This window comes from Pteropus alecto, unplaced genomic scaffold, assembly GCF_000325575.1.
Source record: "Pteropus alecto unplaced genomic scaffold, ASM32557v1 scaffold110, whole genome shotgun sequence".
NCBI classification, from domain to species: domain Eukaryota; kingdom Metazoa; phylum Chordata; class Mammalia; order Chiroptera; family Pteropodidae; genus Pteropus; species Pteropus alecto.
The window spans coordinates 4,510,613-4,530,561 of NW_006431920.1; the positions used below are offsets into that span (position 1 = coordinate 4,510,613).

General features: G+C 41.7%; 1 protein-coding gene across 4 annotated transcripts in view; it reads right to left on the reverse strand.

Moving 5' to 3' along the window:
* RHBDD1 (rhomboid domain containing 1) overlaps window positions 1-19,949 on the reverse strand; it is a 112,487-nt gene that overhangs the window by 80,390 nt on the left and 12,148 nt on the right. For 3 of the 4 annotated variants that reach the window (XM_025043304.1, XM_015585360.2, XM_015585361.2), the window contains exons 2-3: window positions 6,290-6,794; window positions 4,906-5,038 (exon numbers count right to left, since the gene is read on the reverse strand). In XM_025043304.1, coding sequence (XP_024899072.1) covers window positions 4,906-5,038; window positions 6,290-6,722 — 566 coding nt within the window. In that variant the 5' untranslated portion in view covers window positions 6,723-6,794. Of the gene's footprint in view, window positions 1-4,905; window positions 5,039-6,289; window positions 6,795-6,895; window positions 6,997-19,949 lie in introns of those variants that run through there. The other variant, XM_025043303.1, reaches the window with a different exon arrangement.

Sequence of the window (19,949 nt, forward strand, 5' to 3'; positions counted from 1 at the left end):
TCTCGGCTTGAGTCAGAACCCAGAGTCTGGAAAATTCTTCCAACCACCGAGCATGTAAAACTGTAGGTGGAGGTCACATCCTATCAATACGTAGTTAAAACAGAAGAGAAACAGAAGTTCTCTATCAGGAATATACGTGATAACACAGTACATTAAATTATATGCATCATCCACTTCTCTTTTCTGAGAATCATGCAAAACAAACTTTATCAGAATTCCTGTGTTTGCAGCTCTCAAATAAAAAATATTTTCAAATCACATCAAAAGCTGTAAACAGAAGTAATGAATAAGTTCTTGGATTTCTGGTAATTCGGTCAATGTAGAAGAGTGAACCATAAGTAATATTTCTTATTGACACAATGCAAAGTACTGATACCCGTGAAGAAAACATGAATCTTGTACTATGTCACTAAAGATCGTTACGACACTCAAATCAACTCAAAGAACAGTCAAGAAACTTGAAAAGAAAACCACACAAGAAAACTTTAAAAGCCCTGAAATTTTATAGCTCGTATGTAAAAATAAACTTGATAGGTTTCCCCAAATATAACAATTCTAAAATTTTACATGATAAGTTGTGAAAGCTTTTCTAAATGTTCTATAATAAAAAACTGACTTTGATACACTACGCTATTCTCTCTACAGAAACGCAATTTCCAAGTTATTGTTATGTGAAGAAGAAATCAAAGAATATGAAGCAAAACCTGCGGGGGAAAATATTAGAGACGCATGCCAGGAAGTTAATGCGATATTATTTTTATGTATTTTGTAATGTTTCTAGTATTTGTCAGCTCTTAAAAATTCATACACTGTTGAGTTTCCTTTGCTCATTTAAAATTTTTTCTTTTGTTTCTAATTTTGTATTTCTTTCTTACGAAGAATCCACAAAATTTGGGGGGCTCCAAGCCCCCAAAACTAAGATCTGCCCTTGACAGAATACTCACCTTCCTCAATTCCTTGCCTTTGGTGATTAACCTCCAACTCTGGATTAACCTCATATGATAAATGGAATGATAGAATCAGAAAATCATCCTTCACAATTCACCATGAAATAACCAATTCAGACAAGGATCATGATGGATAGATACTAAACCATAAGGAAAAAGGTTATTGAGAACAAACTATCTGCATGATGTACAAATCCTACCCTATAGATGACTTGCCAATTACAAAGGGACAGATGTACCCTTACAATGAAGACAACCTTAAGTGATTAAACTCAGAATTCCTAATAGAGGGACAATCTGGCATTATGGCTTTTTTGATGTAATGCAACATGCAGTGTACAGTATCACCCCTACGAAGTAGTCTTGACAAAAAAAAATCCAGTTTAACCCTTTAAACCTAACTTCCAGCTTACAGAAATGCGGGGGTCAGAGGATGAAGTTAAGTAACCTTACGAGGAAACAGGCAGACAAATCTAGAACATGGGGCATTCTAGAAAAGACCTAACCACTTCAAAAAATATCTGTGACATTCATTTTCAATGTCAAGGAAAAATCAAAAGGTGGAATGACTGCCTTAGAGTAAAAGAAAACGAAGAAATATAATAATCGAATGCAATGTGTCAACCTTGACTCAATCCTGGTTCTACCTCATGCCCGCCCCTCCCCGCCCAAAAAGTTACAAAAGACATTTTGAAAACTTGAGAGATTTGAATATGGACCAATTAATTACTAGACACCACTGGAGAATTACAATTAATTTTGTTTGGTATGACAGCAGTAATGTAATTACGCAAAAGAATATCTTTAGGAGATACCTGATGAAGTTTTTAGGGGTGAAGTTGTCATGATATTTACCACTTACTTTCAAAAGCTTCAGCAACTTATGTTTAAAATTGTTTAAACATAATTAAAGGTTCATAATTAAAAATCTGGAACAAGCAAAAACTATATTCAATCTATTTTTCTCTCATTTGGCCAATCTAACCATGCAGTTTTTAGTAGGGTCAGAATCATTACTCTCCTCAAACATCGGCAGTGGGGCAGCACCCAAAGCTGAGCGTGTAACCTCTCCAGAACTTCCATGTTGTACTAAACAGTTGCCTAGAGTCCAAAGTTGGTCAATGCCTGCTTCGTTTGTGTTTAAGAGTAGCTCACGGGGGATTTTCAGACCACTAATCATCATTCAGGATGGAAAAGTCGAGTAGGGAAGCAAGAGATGGGAAGAGAGAACTCAAACAAAAAAAATTAAATAACAGCTGGTTTTATTCATTTTAGGAGGAAAAGAAAGAAAGTATCGTCCCTTTCAGGGACGATGCACATTTTCAGTGATTTGTCTCATAATAAAAATGATGAGTTAAGTACTGTATCATTTATAAAGCACTTTCATATGGATTACCTGTTTGACTCCTTAAAAGTGACATGAAGCAGACCAGATAAGTAACATTCCCATTTTACAGATAAGGAAAATCGAGGCTCGGAGAGGCTGTGTGACGCGCCTGAGGTCTCACAGCTGGTCCGTGAGCCTGGTCCTCTCACAGTTGACCACAGTCTCCAGCGTGGTCACTGAGTGGTTCTCTTACTCTGAGTAATGTTCATCTCTCCCTGAGCTTGAGTTTTCAGACTAGAGAGCCTTAGGCTCATAGAGAAATTGCAGAGGTTCATAATTTGGGCTAGAAAGTAACACTTGGCATCGGATTCCCACTCCTTCTGCCAGGCAGCCTCCTGAAGTAGCCTGTACACATCCCTCCTGGGCTAACTCAGGCACAGGGCACTTCTCTGGACACGGTCACCTATCAGGGTCCCAAGACATGCACACAAGGCAAAGCAATCACTGAAACAAGGTCCACACAAGGGTCCTGCGACAAGCAAAAGCAGCAGCAAAGATGTGTGATTACTTCGCCATGCGGTCAAGTCCACACTCCTCCCAGTGCTTGATGGCCGGCTCTCTGGACACGCTGCCCTCCACCAAACTCCGTAACCAGGGGAAATTACTAATTCCATGGCTTTCATATAACACAGAGGTCCACCAAGTGTTTGCCTGGCAGATTTTTTTTCTATCTCTCGAAGGGCAGCTCATTAAGTCCGACAATAAAGCAGGCTTTGTCCTCAAGATTTACAGTGTTTTCTCGGTGAAAATTCTAATTGACAACCCACCAGGAGAACAGCAACGCAGAGCAAAGAGAGCTCTGGTTTCTCCCATCCTTCCAGCTCCATCTCGAAGGAGCACGTGCTTCTTAGGTTCCCTGGACCCGCGGTTAGCTCAGTCTTTATTTGGACACATGCATAAGTAGATGCTTGGATATCAGAAGCTTATTATTCAAAGCAGTCGAATCTTAACAATCAAAAGATTTATCCTTTCAAACTTCAAAGATAAGAAATTTCATTTAATTCCCAGGTCCTTAAATGCAGAATAAGCATACTGCCTGAAAATACAACCGTGCCTTTTCCATGGAAGGGGGACCCTAAAAAATAAAATGCATGATGGGAGTCTTCAGAAATAGTTGCATGAGAATATTAAAGGCTCTGCTATTCAAAGGATTCATTATAGAATAAAAGTTCAAGTACCAAAGGGAGTGATTTTCATATGAATGTTGGGTGTTGCTGTCACATTCAAGAGTGTCTCATCTACATTGAGAAGCGAGTCACATCAAGCAAGTCAGGGAGCCATGAGTGACAAGGTATAGAGAGGGCTGTTCGGTTAAGGGACAAACACATTACTGGACCCCTTTTCAAAGAAAACTTTGAAGATTTTGTTAGGCTTTCTTTGTGGAACTGTCACAAAATAACAATACAGTTGCAAATGAGTGGTGTTTGGTGGCCACGTCGCTGCCTTTTACAGACCAGCTGGCAATGGCTGCCCGTGATGGGAAATTAGCATCTAAGAAGGACTCAAGGCTGCTGGGCCCGAGGAGAATATTGTCGAGCGATGGACAACACCCAACATCCACACAAACCAAAAGCAAAATAAAAACTCCTGTCTGAAAAAGCCAGCAGCGAGAAAATCACCTTCCCTTCTTTCTGAATCTCAAATCCCTTTCTTCAGTGTCCAGGTCCCCAGAGTAAAAATAAACAAACCATGGGCTTCCAGTTGCCTTATACAGATTGAGATGAGTGAAGCCGGTGAAAGAGGTGGAAAAATAACACAATTCGCCATCCTTTTTCTAAACAGAAAGCAGAAAAAGGAACCAAAGTGGAAAAGCGCAGCACCCCAGGCAGAAGCACCAGCCGGAAGTCAGGAGGTCTGAGTCCTTCCTAACCAGTCCGGTGTCTACCAGGAGCTGTCTGATGAGTCTCCCAACTTCTTGAGTTTCCTCGTCCTCGTCTGTCAAAGATTCATAAACGTCATGGTTCTCAAATTGTGTTCTTTGGAGTCCTAGGGTCCTATGGAGATACCTCTGAGGCGGCCACAGCGACAGAGAGCTAAGGCGAAGGGAATGGGGCCCCATGCTTTCTTTCAACCCCAAACAGTTAGGATTTGGTCCGTTTTACATATCGAGGTTGGGAGTAAAGCCTTTCATTTAAAGAGTTACATTGCCAAGACAATTCACAACTAAAATGGCTTAAAGGCATTGGCCCGATACCCAATGTGATTTTTTTTAAATCTTATAATCGCGCGGTTTCTATGTGCCTCTTTGGATTATTATTGTTCGAATTCATTAACTGATAAGATGGTTAATCTCGATCCTCAAATCTGTATCTTGGGTTGTCTTATTCCTACCTAAAAGGTGAGGAGATGGAAACTCAGCTAAGACAAGTCCACCAAAATTACACAGCACAGTAGGTGACGGGATTCAAACTCGGGAATGTCTGACATTAAAACCATTAAGCTCGATTCTGTCCATATGATTAAAGAATAAATTTCACTGTAAAACACAACTGGTTACCTCATTATTATTGCAATTCTTTCTCCATAGAACATCGGGCTCTTCATTTGTATTCTCTAAGAGTAAACACTTACCCCGGCACCATTAAATGAATCGCCACAAGTTCTGCCCAACAAGCGAATTTGTTGGGTACAGGAAAGCCCATGACGCTGACAAAGCCTCCAGGGAAATAATGGTTGTTAAGAACTTTCAAAGCAAACAAAACTCCTAAAAGAGAAGAAAGAGCATACAAATATCAACAATCTAAATGTGGAGGTAATCAATCAACACTTGCAAAGAAAACTAGTTGAATGTGAAAATGATTATTCGATTGCATCCAATTCTTTGCTTCGAAACCTGCTCCATTCCTTATAAGTCATCCCGGCATTTGGCAGAAGGACAGTGTTCAAGGCCACCCTTCTTTTCATGTCTCTTAACACAGAAGTTCATACTGACTTTCTGCACACTACTAATCATGTAACACATAAAACGAGGATAGAATGCCGGCCATGGTACTAAATGTCACTGAATCGTACACTTCCAAATCGTTAATTCATGTCATGTGAATTTGAACTCCATTAAAAACATAGACAAATAATGTGTGTTTTTCGAACCTCTGTGGAGAGACGTGCTGAAGGCAGGCGGATTTCCTTTCTTCTCCCACAATTAGATGCAGGAGGATGCATCTTAGAGGGAAGGTGGAAGGAGAGCGGGGAAGATGGAAGGAAAGGTTAGATTTCCTTCTGTTTCAAAACTATTTCCCTCGGCCCCCCTCGCATTCTGATTTTTAAAACACCTAATTTAAACCCTGATGGCAATTTCAGTTCTATGATATATGCGTAAAAAAAAAGGAACTTAACTAGTGAGGGGGAAAAGTGAGAAGCAACGCAAACACATGGTGAACGTCATGAAGAATGGATTCGAATCCCCGCTCCCCCACTTGTGAGGTGTGTATCCTGGAGCAAGTTTCCTACTTCTCTGAGTCTCAGCTTCCTCATCTACAAAACCAAGATGATGCCAGCTCCCTATGAATCTGTTATATGAATTAAATAGCGTGAGCGATATGGAATGATGGTCATGGCTTCTAAAACATGGTGAGCATGCCATGGCAGGGTGGGATGCGTTTAGTCATTAAGAGGCATATCATCTTTTTGGAGAACTCCCTATCACGAACACACCTGGGGCCTCTCCTGGACCCCACCCACACGGAGCCGATGCATATTCCAGTACCACATCTCCTACAAAACCACCTTTGAGCAGAACGTCGTCCAAATTGCCCAAGAGTAAATCATAGCAAAACCTCTGTGCCTCCTATGCGCCAATCAGCCTCCGCTCCCAAATCCAACCCCCAGCAGCCCTTAACCACTCAGAATTCCATTCCCTCACCAACTGGGGACCCACGCTTCCTCAAAGGAAAGCAACCGCACCTCCCGTACTGTCGTTAGGCGTGATGCCACCTTAGAAATGTGTCTGCCTTACCTGAGAAACCCACAGCACAGTTCATTCTGAAGCTGGGTTCATCCATAAATTCTGCAAAGGCCAATTCCAAGAACAGGTACACCACCCCAGTGAGCAGGGAGAACGTGGCGATGACATAGGCAAACCATTTGCTTCCTAGTCTTCTTTCCAGATTTATTCCTTTCCACAGCAGAGATACCATGTTGAAGTACAAGTGCCAATCATCCGCATGGTGAAAGGGGGAAAGCAGCAAGCGCTGCCAGTCTTTTTGCTGGAAACACTTCTCCACGCTGAGGCAGGAGCCGTACAGTGGCTTCAGAGGACTCAAGAAAAACCAGGTGTTGAGAGCCAACGCGGCCAGGGTGACAGGAGGGATATTGTTGACCCCAACGTAGCAGATTTGAGAAAGGAGCAGAAGGAGCCCAGTATTAAGTCCTCTTGTTCTCCTCTGCATGGTTAGATGTCAACCCAGTGATGGGAAAATGGGCTGTTTTAGGAATCCGGGGAGGTACACAGACAGCTGAACCTAAAACATATAAAAATGCACGTGAAAATCCACCAATTAAACGGTAATACGCCAGTAAGACAGACTCACTTAAAAATGAGCTTACAGTATGCATATCCCACCTCTCATCTATCAGAAACATTTTTTCTCAGTGTCTTCCAGAGTAATGTCCCTTCCGGGACACTGGCTGATGTCCTTTCTTCGGATTACATTCTAAAATAGAAATATTATCCCAAATCCCAAGGGACCAGTTAATGGATGGTTATGCTTCCTCTGACAAACATGCCATGAAAACATGACTTGTCTTCCTTTTAAGCCAACTTGTAACCTAATAAAAACGAGGGCAGTACATAAATATCTAATAATGATTTCTGCTCAGAATGTTGGTCTGGATTCTTTACCCCCTTTATTCTTTCAAAGAAACATTTGATTTTCATATAGTAGAGTCTGCTCCAAAGTTTTTAAATGTCAACAAGCAAGTTTTAAAGTGCAAGTATACATTATCTTCCATTCCACATTGCTAGGTACCAACTGCTGGAATACTTTATTTTCACAAAAACTTCAGCTTTTAAAAGTTACCTATTCTGTGCCAAATCCAGCATTGACACACCGCCCCTGTTTTTAAGGAGCTCAATTTCTACTGAGAAGTAAACTAACAACTGCCACACAGTGTTCTAAATGCAGTGACCGAGGGAACCCAGTCCCTAGCATTGGATCCAGCCTAAGTGGTGGTGTGAGCATGGTCATCGGGTGGACTGGAGCCACTGATGGAGAAGAGTCCCAGGGCTCAGCAGTTTGCTTCTCCTGAACCTGGGCTGGCCTCGTGACTTGCTCTGGCTGACAGAACACAGAGGAAAAGGCATTCTAAGAGTTCTGAATCTAGGCCCCCAGACGATCTGCAGGCTTCTGCTCCCTCTTGAAACCCTCCCGAACAACCATGTGGACAAGCCCAGGGTAGCCAGCCACCCTGATGGCCCTGGCCACTAGCCAGCTAATGCCCCAGAAGCAAAGCTGTGCAGGTGACCAGCAGCTGACCACAGATGTGTGAGTGAGTCCAGCTGAGCCCGTGCCTGACTTGCTGACCCACAGAAAAACGAGCCAAATAAATGATACTTGACTTCACCAAGTTTTGGGGTCGTTTGTTATAAAGCAATTACTAACCAGTACAGAAAGTATCTGCTTTGGTGACGAACTGGTTTATGCTCATGAACAGAAGTAGTAAAGAAAGAGACACAGACTAAAGGTGCAAGAGATAAACAAAAGAATCAAGTCCTTAAAGGGAAGAGCCTTGTCCTTCATAACATGACATGTCTGTCGTAACATCAACGTCAGGTGCAGATATGAGTCAGCAGACAGACAAGGAGACGGGGTGCTGAAAGGGTGCTCATCTAGTGGTTCCATTTTCTCTGTGGAGTTTTCTTGGCTTCTGCCCAAACGGGTAACTCTCTGGTTCCCCAAAGATGCCCGTTCAGACGGCACGCTGAAAAGTGCACGGGCTCTCGAGTAGAAAGGGGCAGGATTCTCCCACTTGCTAGCCCTGCGACTTAGGGCAAATTACTTAAAACTCTCTGAACTCCAATTACTTCACTGTAAATTAGGCATAATACCTTCTTCCCAGGATAACTGTAATATGTCTGGGACGAGGTGGGTGTTGAATAAATGGCAGCGACTTTTTTCATGACTATAAGGAAACCTCACTTATGTGCAAAAGGCTCTGCTGATAGTAGCACCCTAATAAGGCTCAAATGTACTCCCCATTCCCCCATATGAATTCTTGTCAACATAACCCCGAAAGAAATGCCCAAGGAAAAACTTACGTGTGTGTATGTGTGTATCTCCCCATTACCAGAACAACCCAGGTCCCTTTATTGTCATGGGCTTATTATTATAGCTCTGTAGCAGTCTCTGTAGAGAATTTAATGAAAGTTCAACGGAAAAGCTCCTCTACTTTTCACATTGGCCTTGAATATAATCTTCTTTAGCTACTGTAACTTTCTTGCAATTCTCCTAAATAATTATATCTATCAAACGCCGTAACCTGAAATAGGATCAATGGAAAAACACGGCCTTGATCGGTAAGTAATCAGCTTACAAGAAATCGCAGATAAACCCTTCAAGTATCGGTACAAACGATGTCCTGGGGAGGCCAGGCTACGGACGGCGGAAAAGCAAAACTAATTATTGCTTAAGAAAAGTTCCCCCTCGGCCAGAATCATGAGCGATGAAGAGCTCAAACAGAAAGGGAGTGGCGTTTCCCCCATCATGTTTCACACTACGACCAGGCTCACGTTACACCTGCTTTATTGCTGCCCGAATCCGAAGGTCCCTTTCTGCTCGCCTCCCTCCCGGACTCTCGGTGCATCTCCCACTGTGGACCCCGCTGCTGCTCTCCTGGGACACCGCGCTTTCCCATGACGTCGCCCTCCTCCCGGCCCCCTCTTCTCTGCTTTTCACTTTTCATCTGTCCTTCTTCTCTTTTTCACACACTCGTGGAACTTCACCTTCATGGTTTCTGTAATTCTTTTAATCAGGATGGTTCCTAAAGTTATGTTCTTCAGCTGAGATTCCTCAGTAGGTTTCAGGGACATCGTCTTACAGGAAGTACACAGTCTGCCTGATCTCTAGGTTTCTGAAAACTGAACTGTCCCCCCTCACAGAATGACCACTGGGCCGTTCCTTCTATGACTCATTTATTTAATAAACAGCAAGTGCCAGATGCATAGCAGTCCCTGTGCCAAGAACTAGAGGTACAGCAAAGAACAAAGCACTTACAATCCCAGCACCTAAAAGGCCCATTTCTACTTGGGGAAGGAAATGAAAATACTAGCTGCAGAAAATCGAAAAGATGAATAAAATGAGGTGGTTTATATTCTCAACATATGTATTCTTCATGTGAAGGCAGATACAACCACAGTCAATGGGACAAGTGCACAACATATGTGGGCTCCGCTTTTGTAGAGGCCACTAGGGTACTGGCAGAGATAGAATGCAAGTTTGAGTTTTAAGTAGCAAAGATAAATTGCCATTGTTTCATACTGGCTCCACCTACAGCCCAATTTCCTTCCTAGTAGGTTATCAAGTCGGCCACCCAAGGTGAGGGATGCAGCCTGTAACAGGGTAATGGAAAATCCAACTGGTCCACGTGAAGATCAAATCTGTAACTTGACCTTGTGGGCCAGGCAGGCACAGTTCCAGGAACACCAAGGACAAAGACAACAGATGACAACAAGGGAGCACTGACTGTAACATGAATACTGTCCTGCCCATTAGATGCAGAGACATTTTTAAAGTGCTGAGTTGTATGAGAGATTATAAAGGCATGATCAATAACAGCGACTTATCTATGAGCTGGAAACCAGTACGAAGTGTTTGGTGGTAGAAGTGATTTATTCAGTCCAATTTGTACCCAGGTCATAAACCCATGACCACAGCTCCAGGAAGGGCAGGCTAGTCCCTGCAGACCCGCCTCATAAACACACCCTCCCCCACACGCAACGTGCCTCAGACAACACTGACCATCCGGCCCTTCCGGTTCTGCTCCTCCCCCGTGTTCCCCATCTCAGGTACCCAGTTGTTCAAGCCAGAGATGTCAAAAACATCCTTGATACGTCCTTGGCCTTCATTACCCCGCTGTCCCCAAATCCCACCCACAACGCTTCGTTAATTCTTCCATGCAGCTCGTTATTGATTTATTTCCAACTATAGGGCCACTACCCTAGTCTAAGTCACCGTCATTATTTGCCTGGATTACAACAAACTCCCTAACTGCATTCTCTGCTTCTCCTCTTATGCCCACCAACCACTGTCCACAGAATAATACTTGTAAAACTACAGCTGGATTCCCTTGCAGTAAGCCTTCAATGGCTTATCATTGCAGTTGGAATAAAGTCCATACCCTTCACCATAACCACACGCTTGTGATTACCAGTGCCCTGCCTGCCTCTCTGGTCTCGTCTCACACTGGTCTCTCCCTCGGTCACTATGTCCCAGCTACACAGGTGCTCCCACACCAGGAGCTCCGGCACAAACGGCACAGGGCAGATTTATCTTATCTGTTTAGATCACCAATGAATACCCAGAGCCTAGCACAGTGACTGGCATGTAGTCAGTACTTAATGAGTAATTTGCCCAATGACTCAAGATTAGTATTTTTTTAATATATCTACATTATACAATAAATGGGACTAACTGAAAAGGTAGGAATCCCTGAGATGTTCATTTCTAAGTATTTATCCTACAATTTTAGCAACCTTCCCCACAGTACTAAGTATCCCACTTACTGTTTTTAGTTCCAAAACGGTATTTATAACATTTATCTCAACTTTACAGAAATAAACTTCTGATCCATTTAAAATGTATTATTAGGCTGCTTTGCCGGAACTATTCGATTTTAAAAAATGGCATTTTAATTATGTAGTTATCCACACCAGACAGCTCTATATCAAGGTTGTGACAGAGAGAAATGGGAAGACTTCTTAAAATATTGATAGGAAAATTAGCCGTATTTACCTTTAATGAGAAATTAAAAATTAAATAGATATGTAATAAGAAAAACTAAGTGGCCAGAACAAACAAAAGAATCTGAATTTATAACTTGAGAAACCAATGTGTCTCAAGGGGGAGAGAAAGGAGTTTTATAAAGAGGAAAAAGAAATTAATTATGGTGATTTTCAATTCTACCTACAAAGTAGGAAATACTTCATCATTATCATTTACCAAGGAGGTACATATCTCAACTTTCGGTTTAAATGTTCAAGAAGAATTCAGAGCATTACATTGCAAGAATATACTAGTTATAAATCATCTCACCAATCTGGCATCTGATAATAACCAAATTAATTTCACAAGAAAGAAACTAGTCTTAATGGGAGTAATCAAAAGCTATTCTGAAAACAGCCTTCTATGTCACTAAAAGTGCAACAAATCTTACAATTATTCACAGATTTTTTTGATTGTGTCAAGCTTTTCTTTAAAACTCAACTAAAGGTTTGTTGCTACATATTTGAGATAAATTAATGCTATTATTAATGTCATTATTACTATTTTTACGCCTTTGGTAAATTTCATTTAAGTTCCATATATTTTAAGCATATTCTCTAAAAATTCATAGGAGAAAGTGCAGGTTTGTCCAAGTATTTTAGCAAGTATTTGTCAACTATCTGTCACTCAGGCTCAGACTTTGCTAATACCTGACTTTCCAGATGCTCAAACTTTTTTTTTTTTAATTGAGACATAATTCATATACCCTAAAATTCACTCTAGATCTTAAAGTGTAAAGTTTGGTGGTTCTAAGTATAGTCACTACATGGTAAAATTTTCACCATTCTCTAATTCCAGAACATTTTCATTACACCAAAATGAAACCTGTTCTGAACATTTCATATAAACAGAATCATACAACATGTGGCCTTTGGTGTCTGGTTTCTTTCACTTAGTATGTTTTCAAGGTTCATCTATGTTGCAGCAAGTATTACTAGTTCCTTTTTTATGGCAGAGTAATACATCATTACATAGAGAGACAGACACTATATCTGTTCATTCATTGATGGACAGCTGTGCTGTTCCCACATTTTGTCTATAATGAATAATGCTCATATGAACACTTATGGATTTGTTTTGTAGGAACTTATGTTGTTTTCAGTTCTCTTGGGCATATACCTAGAGTAGAATTGCTGAGTCATACAATAACTCTATGCTTGACTTTCTGAGGAACTGTCCAACTGTTTTCCAAATTTTTGTACCATTTTACATTCCCTCCTGCAGAATGTGAGGGTTCCGATTTCTCCACATCCTCGGTGTTTGTTTTTATGCAGTTTTTTATTATAACCACCCTTGTAGGTATGAAGTGGTATTGATTCACACTTCCCCAGTGACTACTGATGAGCAAATGCTTACATTTTCATTGCTTAAAATGTAATATAAATACACATGGTCACAGGTACACATTAACATACAGACAAGCACTCGCCCATGCCGGCTCATGTGCGGGTGGGTTCCCTCCCCGCCGCCCTTCACCCTCCTCCCCCCTCCCTCCTCTCTCTCTCTCAGAAACAGTTTAACAAGCTCAGGTGAAAGACGGCTTCAGAAAGATGAAACTACAAAGAGATCATCTTGGTTAAACTGCAAAGATTTAGCACTACCGTCCCTCCTGAGATGCAATGTGTTCGGTGAATGAAAATGCGCATCAATTGCAGGGGCGGGGTCTAGGCCAACACATGCAACTATGCACGCTGCAAAATCGTTTTTTTTTTTTTTGAAAAAACAGAGGGTTACTGTACTTTATTGCTTCAAACAAAGCAAATATGCTATAGAAGTAGCAGACTGCTTATGCTAAACATAAAAACTTCCTCTGCTTTTCAAAATGACAAGAGCTGGATGACAAATTAGTGCATCATAAATACCACGTTAACTCAGTTATAATGTACACAAAACGCTAGACGTATTTTTCTCTCTTATCCGTTTTCGTAGTCTACTCTCTCTAGGAATGAACTGAACTGGACCATTTCTTCTCTCTCCTTCAACTTACTCAAGAATCTCATCATTCGTGGATTTTCTAATCCAAACATAAGAAATTATTTTCTCTGCTTATTACAATAGGGCCGATATTTGAAAACTTTTTGGTTCAGCACAATAATAATAAAATTCTCTGTTCATACAATAAAACTCCTTAGCATAATTTTATTTTTCCTAAAAGGTAGTCGCTTCCGTAGGTCCCAAGAGAACCCAATTACAAAATGCAGATTTTCGAGATAATTTTTGAAAATAAAAAACTATATAGTATAATATTTGCATTTACTGAAAAATAAGAATGAAGACTTGCAAAGTAATTTGTTTCCTCTTTTCAAATACACGACTGCATTTCAAAATGTTTACGAAGCTTATGTGCAATACGCATAGTTGTTATACATACAGTTGTATATATGACATGTAAATTATGCTTTCAAAACTTAGTATTTAAATATTAAATGCAATAGCAGATGGCATAGCTTCACATCATTACACCACGTTCAATTCATCACGATGCATCAGCTACCGGTATTGATTAGTAAATGGGGGTATGGTGTGGGATCTTCATCAGAGTATCATAATCATTTAATGATAAGCTGACCATAAATGACAAATTTTCCTGGCCATCTAAATCTGTTAAATGGCTACATTATTGATAAAATCAAAGAGAATCAGAGTAGGGCTCTCTATTTTCTTATTCACATTAAAGTCAGGGAAACACAAAGAAATGAAGACAATCGCATGAAAACTGACTTCATGAATAAAAAATGAAAATGAATCAAATTATATTAAGAAAGTAATGGAAATCTAGTCTTCATGAATATCGTGACACTCTCAGTAATCATATTCCAGTATCTATTCCTGGAAATATCTACAACTTAGACTCTGCTCCAGAAGAAACTGGGAATTGAGATCATTTTCCGCTTTTGAGGGCTGCAGAGACCTCCATTTGTGCAATGCTTCTCCAAACTCCTATACTTCATCATTATAACCACACGGGCCAGTGTCTCATCTGGCCTGCTGCAACCGTCAGATTGTCTCCCTATGGCCAACTGGCTAAATCTTTCCGATTTTAAGCTACTAGACCTAGAGTTTTTAATACACAAGAGCTCCTTCTTCCTTTTTCCGCTCCTACACCACCTTCCCAAACGAAAACAAACAAAAACTTTTCCTGACCTCCGGCAGTGTGTGACGTCCAGCTGTCTTTTACAACAGCCTTGAGTATCAGTGCCATCCATGTGGGAGGCAGAAACACTGACCTCTGGTGAGCTTGGACTTAACACTACTAAAACAACAGAAGAAGTACAAGAATATTCCAGGCAAGTAAGCAACCATGAGAAAGGACATAAGTTATGTGGTGACAGACCCCAGCAAAGATCATGCCCGATTACCAGTCTTCCCCCAATCCACTTATATAATGCCTGACCTGATTTGCTTTACATCCAATCTTATGTTACCCCCTGCCCCCAACTCATCATGCTTTCTCACCTATAACAGCTTTCTGTACTTCATCGCCATATGACTGAATAATGTCACGGTTATGAGAGTGGACTATGAGGCCAAAGGGCCTGGGTTCGAATCCCGACTCAGTTGCTTGGAATTGTATGACCTTGGGCAAGTTCTCAATTAATGTATGCCTAAGTATCCTCATTTATAAAACAGATGCTAAATCATAATACTAGCTTCATGGGGCTGATGAGTCAATATACATAAAACGTATAGAATACCTGAAGCATAATTAGTACTATTTAAGTATTAGCTGATATTAAATCTGATTAACTTCAGGCATTTCAGCCTAGGATTCAAGGTCTGATAATATTTATGTACCTTCCTCAATAGTAACTAATATTTATGCAATTATTAACAGTTTACAAAGGCGCTACATGTAATTTGTTTCATTTCATTCTCACAATCCTGTGAAGACCAAATTAGTTCTGTGTTATCTGTACCTGGTCTACACTGCACTTGCCAAGAAAATCACTTACCTGTCCTGCCGCCCACCCTGAAGCCTGCTCTGTAGCGTTGCCCACGCGAGAAGCAGCTCAGTGGAGCTTCTGTCCTGGAGACTGACTGTGGATGTTCAAATTTCAGCCCTCAGCTTTCTCTGTCCAAGGTGCTTAATAAGTTTGGGCCTCTCCACAGAAGGGCGGCCACACGGGGGCGCTCTCATCTCCAGAGGTCACCAAAGTGACTGACACATCCCATAGCTTGTATTTTAAGTCCGACCATTCCAAATGTAACTACCCATTTAGTGAAAATCCTTTCATGAGTTTTGGTGTGAAACCACTAAAAAGCGACGGAAATCCCATTTTTCCTAGATAGACAAAGAAACCAAGATGACAATGATCGTAAAGTGGATGATTAGGGCTCAAATGCAGCGATTGCCACCAGGCCAGAGGATGCTGCTTACCTGTCGAGCCCTTTAACCTGCTCTCACAGCTGCCACCCTAGCTGCCACTGTCCATACTGCCCCGGCCGTCCTGTCTGTCCATCACTCAAGAAAGCCAAGGTCTGCACTTCCACAGCATATAACAAATGCCCCCCAAATCTGTAAGTGGTTAAATAAAGATCCTTTGAAATTCCAAGCTGTGATCTAGAAGCAGGCCAGAATAGTTCTAAGTTCTGCTTCATAGTATCTTCTAACTTAAGACACCAGTCTAGGAATCCCTAAACGAGATGTCAGCTACTTTTCCTTCTTGGAGGGTGTGAGAGAATTTTTTTAAGCACTAAAATGAACTAAAATAATGTTTCAATTTTAGTTCAACCTCTACTTGTCTTACAGGGTGGAAAATTAAATTAGAACTAATCTGAGTAATAATAAGTGAGGGAAAAAAGTGATTAAAAGTGTAAAGATTTCAATACTTACCATTCAGCAAAGGACTTCCTTTCACAAGAAATAAGAGCTTACCAAAGAGAAAAGAGAGAGCAAGACACTTTAAGTTAGATACTGCTTTCGGCAATAATGAAACTCACTGAAATATAATGTCTGTTTTAGAAAAAAATATATTTTACGGGGGAGAATTACACTTTTTTAAGACTTAAAAATAAGTAAACAGATATCTTAAAGTAAAATTCCCAGAAAACAAACCAATGTGAAGAAATTCTGGGACGGAAACAGTAAAGTTGCTAGGGGCAGAGAGTATGCCAGCAACTTTGGGGAAAACGGGTAAGACTTGTGTAGTCCAAAAATATGCAGACAGCATCTACGGGAGAGAGGGGTAAGGCTTCACAATCCATCTTCCCCAAAATACCCTATTAACATGCTCTCTAATTAAAAACAGTGTGCTTGCTATGCAAGCACAGCTTCGAGGCAAGTCCCCTGGCCACTTGACCCTAACTCTGCACCCCACTTCCAACTAGATTTCTACTTCTGAGCCCTTTAAATACAAAAATTCTAGAGCCACCAGAATTTTTGGAGCTACTGTATGCAGGCGTTTTAATAAAATTTATTTTATACGCACAAAAATTACTGAAGCAAAACTAGAGTGGTAGCTATGAAAGAACTTTTAATATGGGGAAGTGGTTTCAAATGACACGATCACCTGTTCTAAGCCACGGAAATATCTGCCCAAGGCAGTAAATGGAATCACCAAAAGAAACTGTCAAGTCAGGCTTTGATAATCAGTTAGTTCTATCCTATGAAGTCTAACAATATTCCGGAAGTGGTAAGATTGATTGAGTGCTGCTGGGAAAAGATCAATTTCAACTACTAGGGAATGTGGCACTGGACAAAGTAGACGGGGTTAGACAGAGACTTCAGCTTCCGCTCTGCCCTGCAACTGAGGAGGAGGAAAGGAAGGCGTAAGAACTAAAAAGATAAAACAAGAAAACAAAAAGCCACCAACTACCACAACTGAAATCAAGTTTAGCTGCTCCACTGAGGACTGGCTGCTAAGGATGAAAAGCCTAAAGAATAACTGGTTTCAGGAGAAGGCAAAGGACTCAGGAAGGGATGGCAGATTTAAGAGATGCTCTAAACCGGTTTCAACGACAACGGGGTGCATGTGTCAGTTAAAGGTCAACTGAATTACGTAAAGGAAATGAAGATCCACAATTCATTCGTTCCAAGGGACTAGGCATTTTGCCGAAGAGAAAGGAAAAGACGAATCTGTGGCAGTCGTGAGCTATCTGCTGGGGGTTCCTGGCAATTCGAAACTTTAGGTAAAAAGAATAGAAGATTAAAATGAATTGGACAGACTATTCCCCAGTGAGACAGCGCTTTCTCCGCTGCCTCTGCCAGCTGTCCTGGTTCTGTTCCTAGCTTTCGGGTCTTGAATGTCCAAGATCATCAAACTTTTGAACGGTCCATTTCTTTAGGTTGAGTTGCATCAAGTTCCTTCGTAGCACAGGAAGCTCCGAAAGCTAAAGTCTAGTCTTAGGATTGAAATGTTCTCCCCAAACACAGACTGGGGCATAGATAGAGAAACAGACCCAGAGATGCACAGACAGACGGAGAGAAAGAAATCTATCAATTCCGCCTGATGAAGAAAAGTTTAACTTCATTCTAACTTAGAAGAGGCTAAATTCTTACAAGGGTCACCAATGTGATCGGCCAACAAAATAACATACTGACCACATACCATTGGTGGGACAAAGCTATTAGGCTCAGGGGAAAAAAAGGCCAAAGTACACACGACTGTTCCTTGTTTCAGAGTTTAGAAGTTGCTTTGACTATTCCTTGCACATAATTAGAGAGGCAGCAATGCTAAATCTCCATCGGGTGGCAAAGAATGTAGATTGGGAGAAATGGAAGTACCCCAGGTTACCTTCTAGGTCACCAGAAAAGTGACAGAAGATTCTGCAGTAAACAGGAGTTCTTTTATGCACACACATACTTTTATTCATTTGCTAGGTGGCTTTCGAGCATTCTCACTGGCATCGGAAAAATCATGCATGGCACAGGGCCTCTTAGTCACCTGGCCTTGGATTTCTCAGGGATAAAAACACAAGGAAAGGGGAACAGCGTAAAGGTCCCCCCTCCCCCACACTCCTCCCAGAGTCACGCACATCCACCAGCAAGTCCAGGCTGGTGGCACCTTACCAGGGTGGCCGGGCCTTGCTCCTCTCTGCACCTCCCTAACTTTGGGAAAACACTTAAGTATGAAAATCCAGATTAGGTGGGGACATTTCAATTTCACAAATCCAACCCAAGCAGCAGCTAACAGAAACAAACAAACAAAAAAAACCTTTGTGTGGCTTTGTTGGCAGAACAGGAGACCTTGCCCTTGAAGGCCCAGTAATTAAATTTAAAACACGGAGTACTCAGCCTTATTTCCTAGTACTCTCCCATGGCTTCTCTCCCAATCAGACAGCGTTTGCCTCTGGGTATCTGCTTGGTGCCAAGGGGTTGGTCAAGGTGGCCGACATGAATGAGACCACCCAGCTGTTCTGTTCACGAGCGTGTTACTTAGGCAAATTCATCAAGCCATGTCTCAGCTTCTCCATCTGTAAAATGGGTTGGTATGACGATTCGTTTGTTTATTTATTTATTTTGGGCAAGGCAAGCCTTGGTTGACTTCACAGATTGCAAGGACCTTGTCAGCTTACAATTCCTTATTTTTACTTTTTTAATGCCTACAGCACCTGGTGTTCCTTGGTGGTCTCCCATCCAAGTACTAACCAGGCCTAGCCCTGCTTAGCTTCCAAGATCAGACGGGATCGAGCTTGAGGATTCGTTTAGCATACTCTTGATAACAGTAACTATTTGTTGTTGTTATCACGCATCACTGTTACAGGCTGGGATCCTCCCAGAAGCAGACTCCAAGACAAGAGTTTCTGTGCAAGTATTTATTTGGGAGGCAACAAATACCCTGGTAGCGTTGTGGAGAAGCAAGACAGGGCAGGCGAGGCTGCCGGAAATGTGTGCACTTTCAAGCAAGTCATCCCAACGAATGGCTAGAGCTTAACCCCACTGGTTATCCAGGGAGTTCGTATAGTTGTGCCTCAGCGCTATCCCCCAAAGACTAGGGGCCTGCCTTAAAGCCCCATCACTTGTGGCTTGCCATAGCAGGCAAAGCAGGTGTCAGGGGCCAAAGAAAGCATTCGGGCAAAGAACTGTAGGTATTGGAGGCAACAAGTCTGACCCCAGACATTTCCTCCCACTCCTCCCAACCCAGTATATTCCTCCCCGACCTGCATACGCCCAGCTCGGGTCCTGCTGGTTCCCTGACCATGTCAATGCTTACTTATCTCCCACAATGCTTTCACACATGTGGTCCACTAGCGCCAAGAGGGTGTCACCAGAGGCCTGATATCATCTTTACCAAACTGCCTTAGTTTCTTGCTATGTCGAATGGAGCAGTAATAGTAGCTAAACTAGATCCTAGAATCCTTGTAAAGATTAAATGACTTACGGCATCAAAGTGCTTAGAATAATGCCAAGCACACAACAAATACTCATTAAATTTTAGTTAAACACTCATTAAATGACTTAAACAGAAATATTCATTTGCTACCGTTTCAGTTTCTCTAAAATAGTGGTCAAAGAGCCAAATCCCTGGCTAACCTCTCTCCCTCGCTCCCTCCCTCCCTCCCTCCCTCCCTCTCTTCTTTTCTTCCTTATTTTCTTTTCCTCTCCTTCCCTCCCCTCCTCTCCTCTCCTCTCCTCTCCTCTCCTTTCTTCTCTTTTTCTCTTTCCAAGCTGCCTGTCAGGCTCTCCCTGGGGGGTGT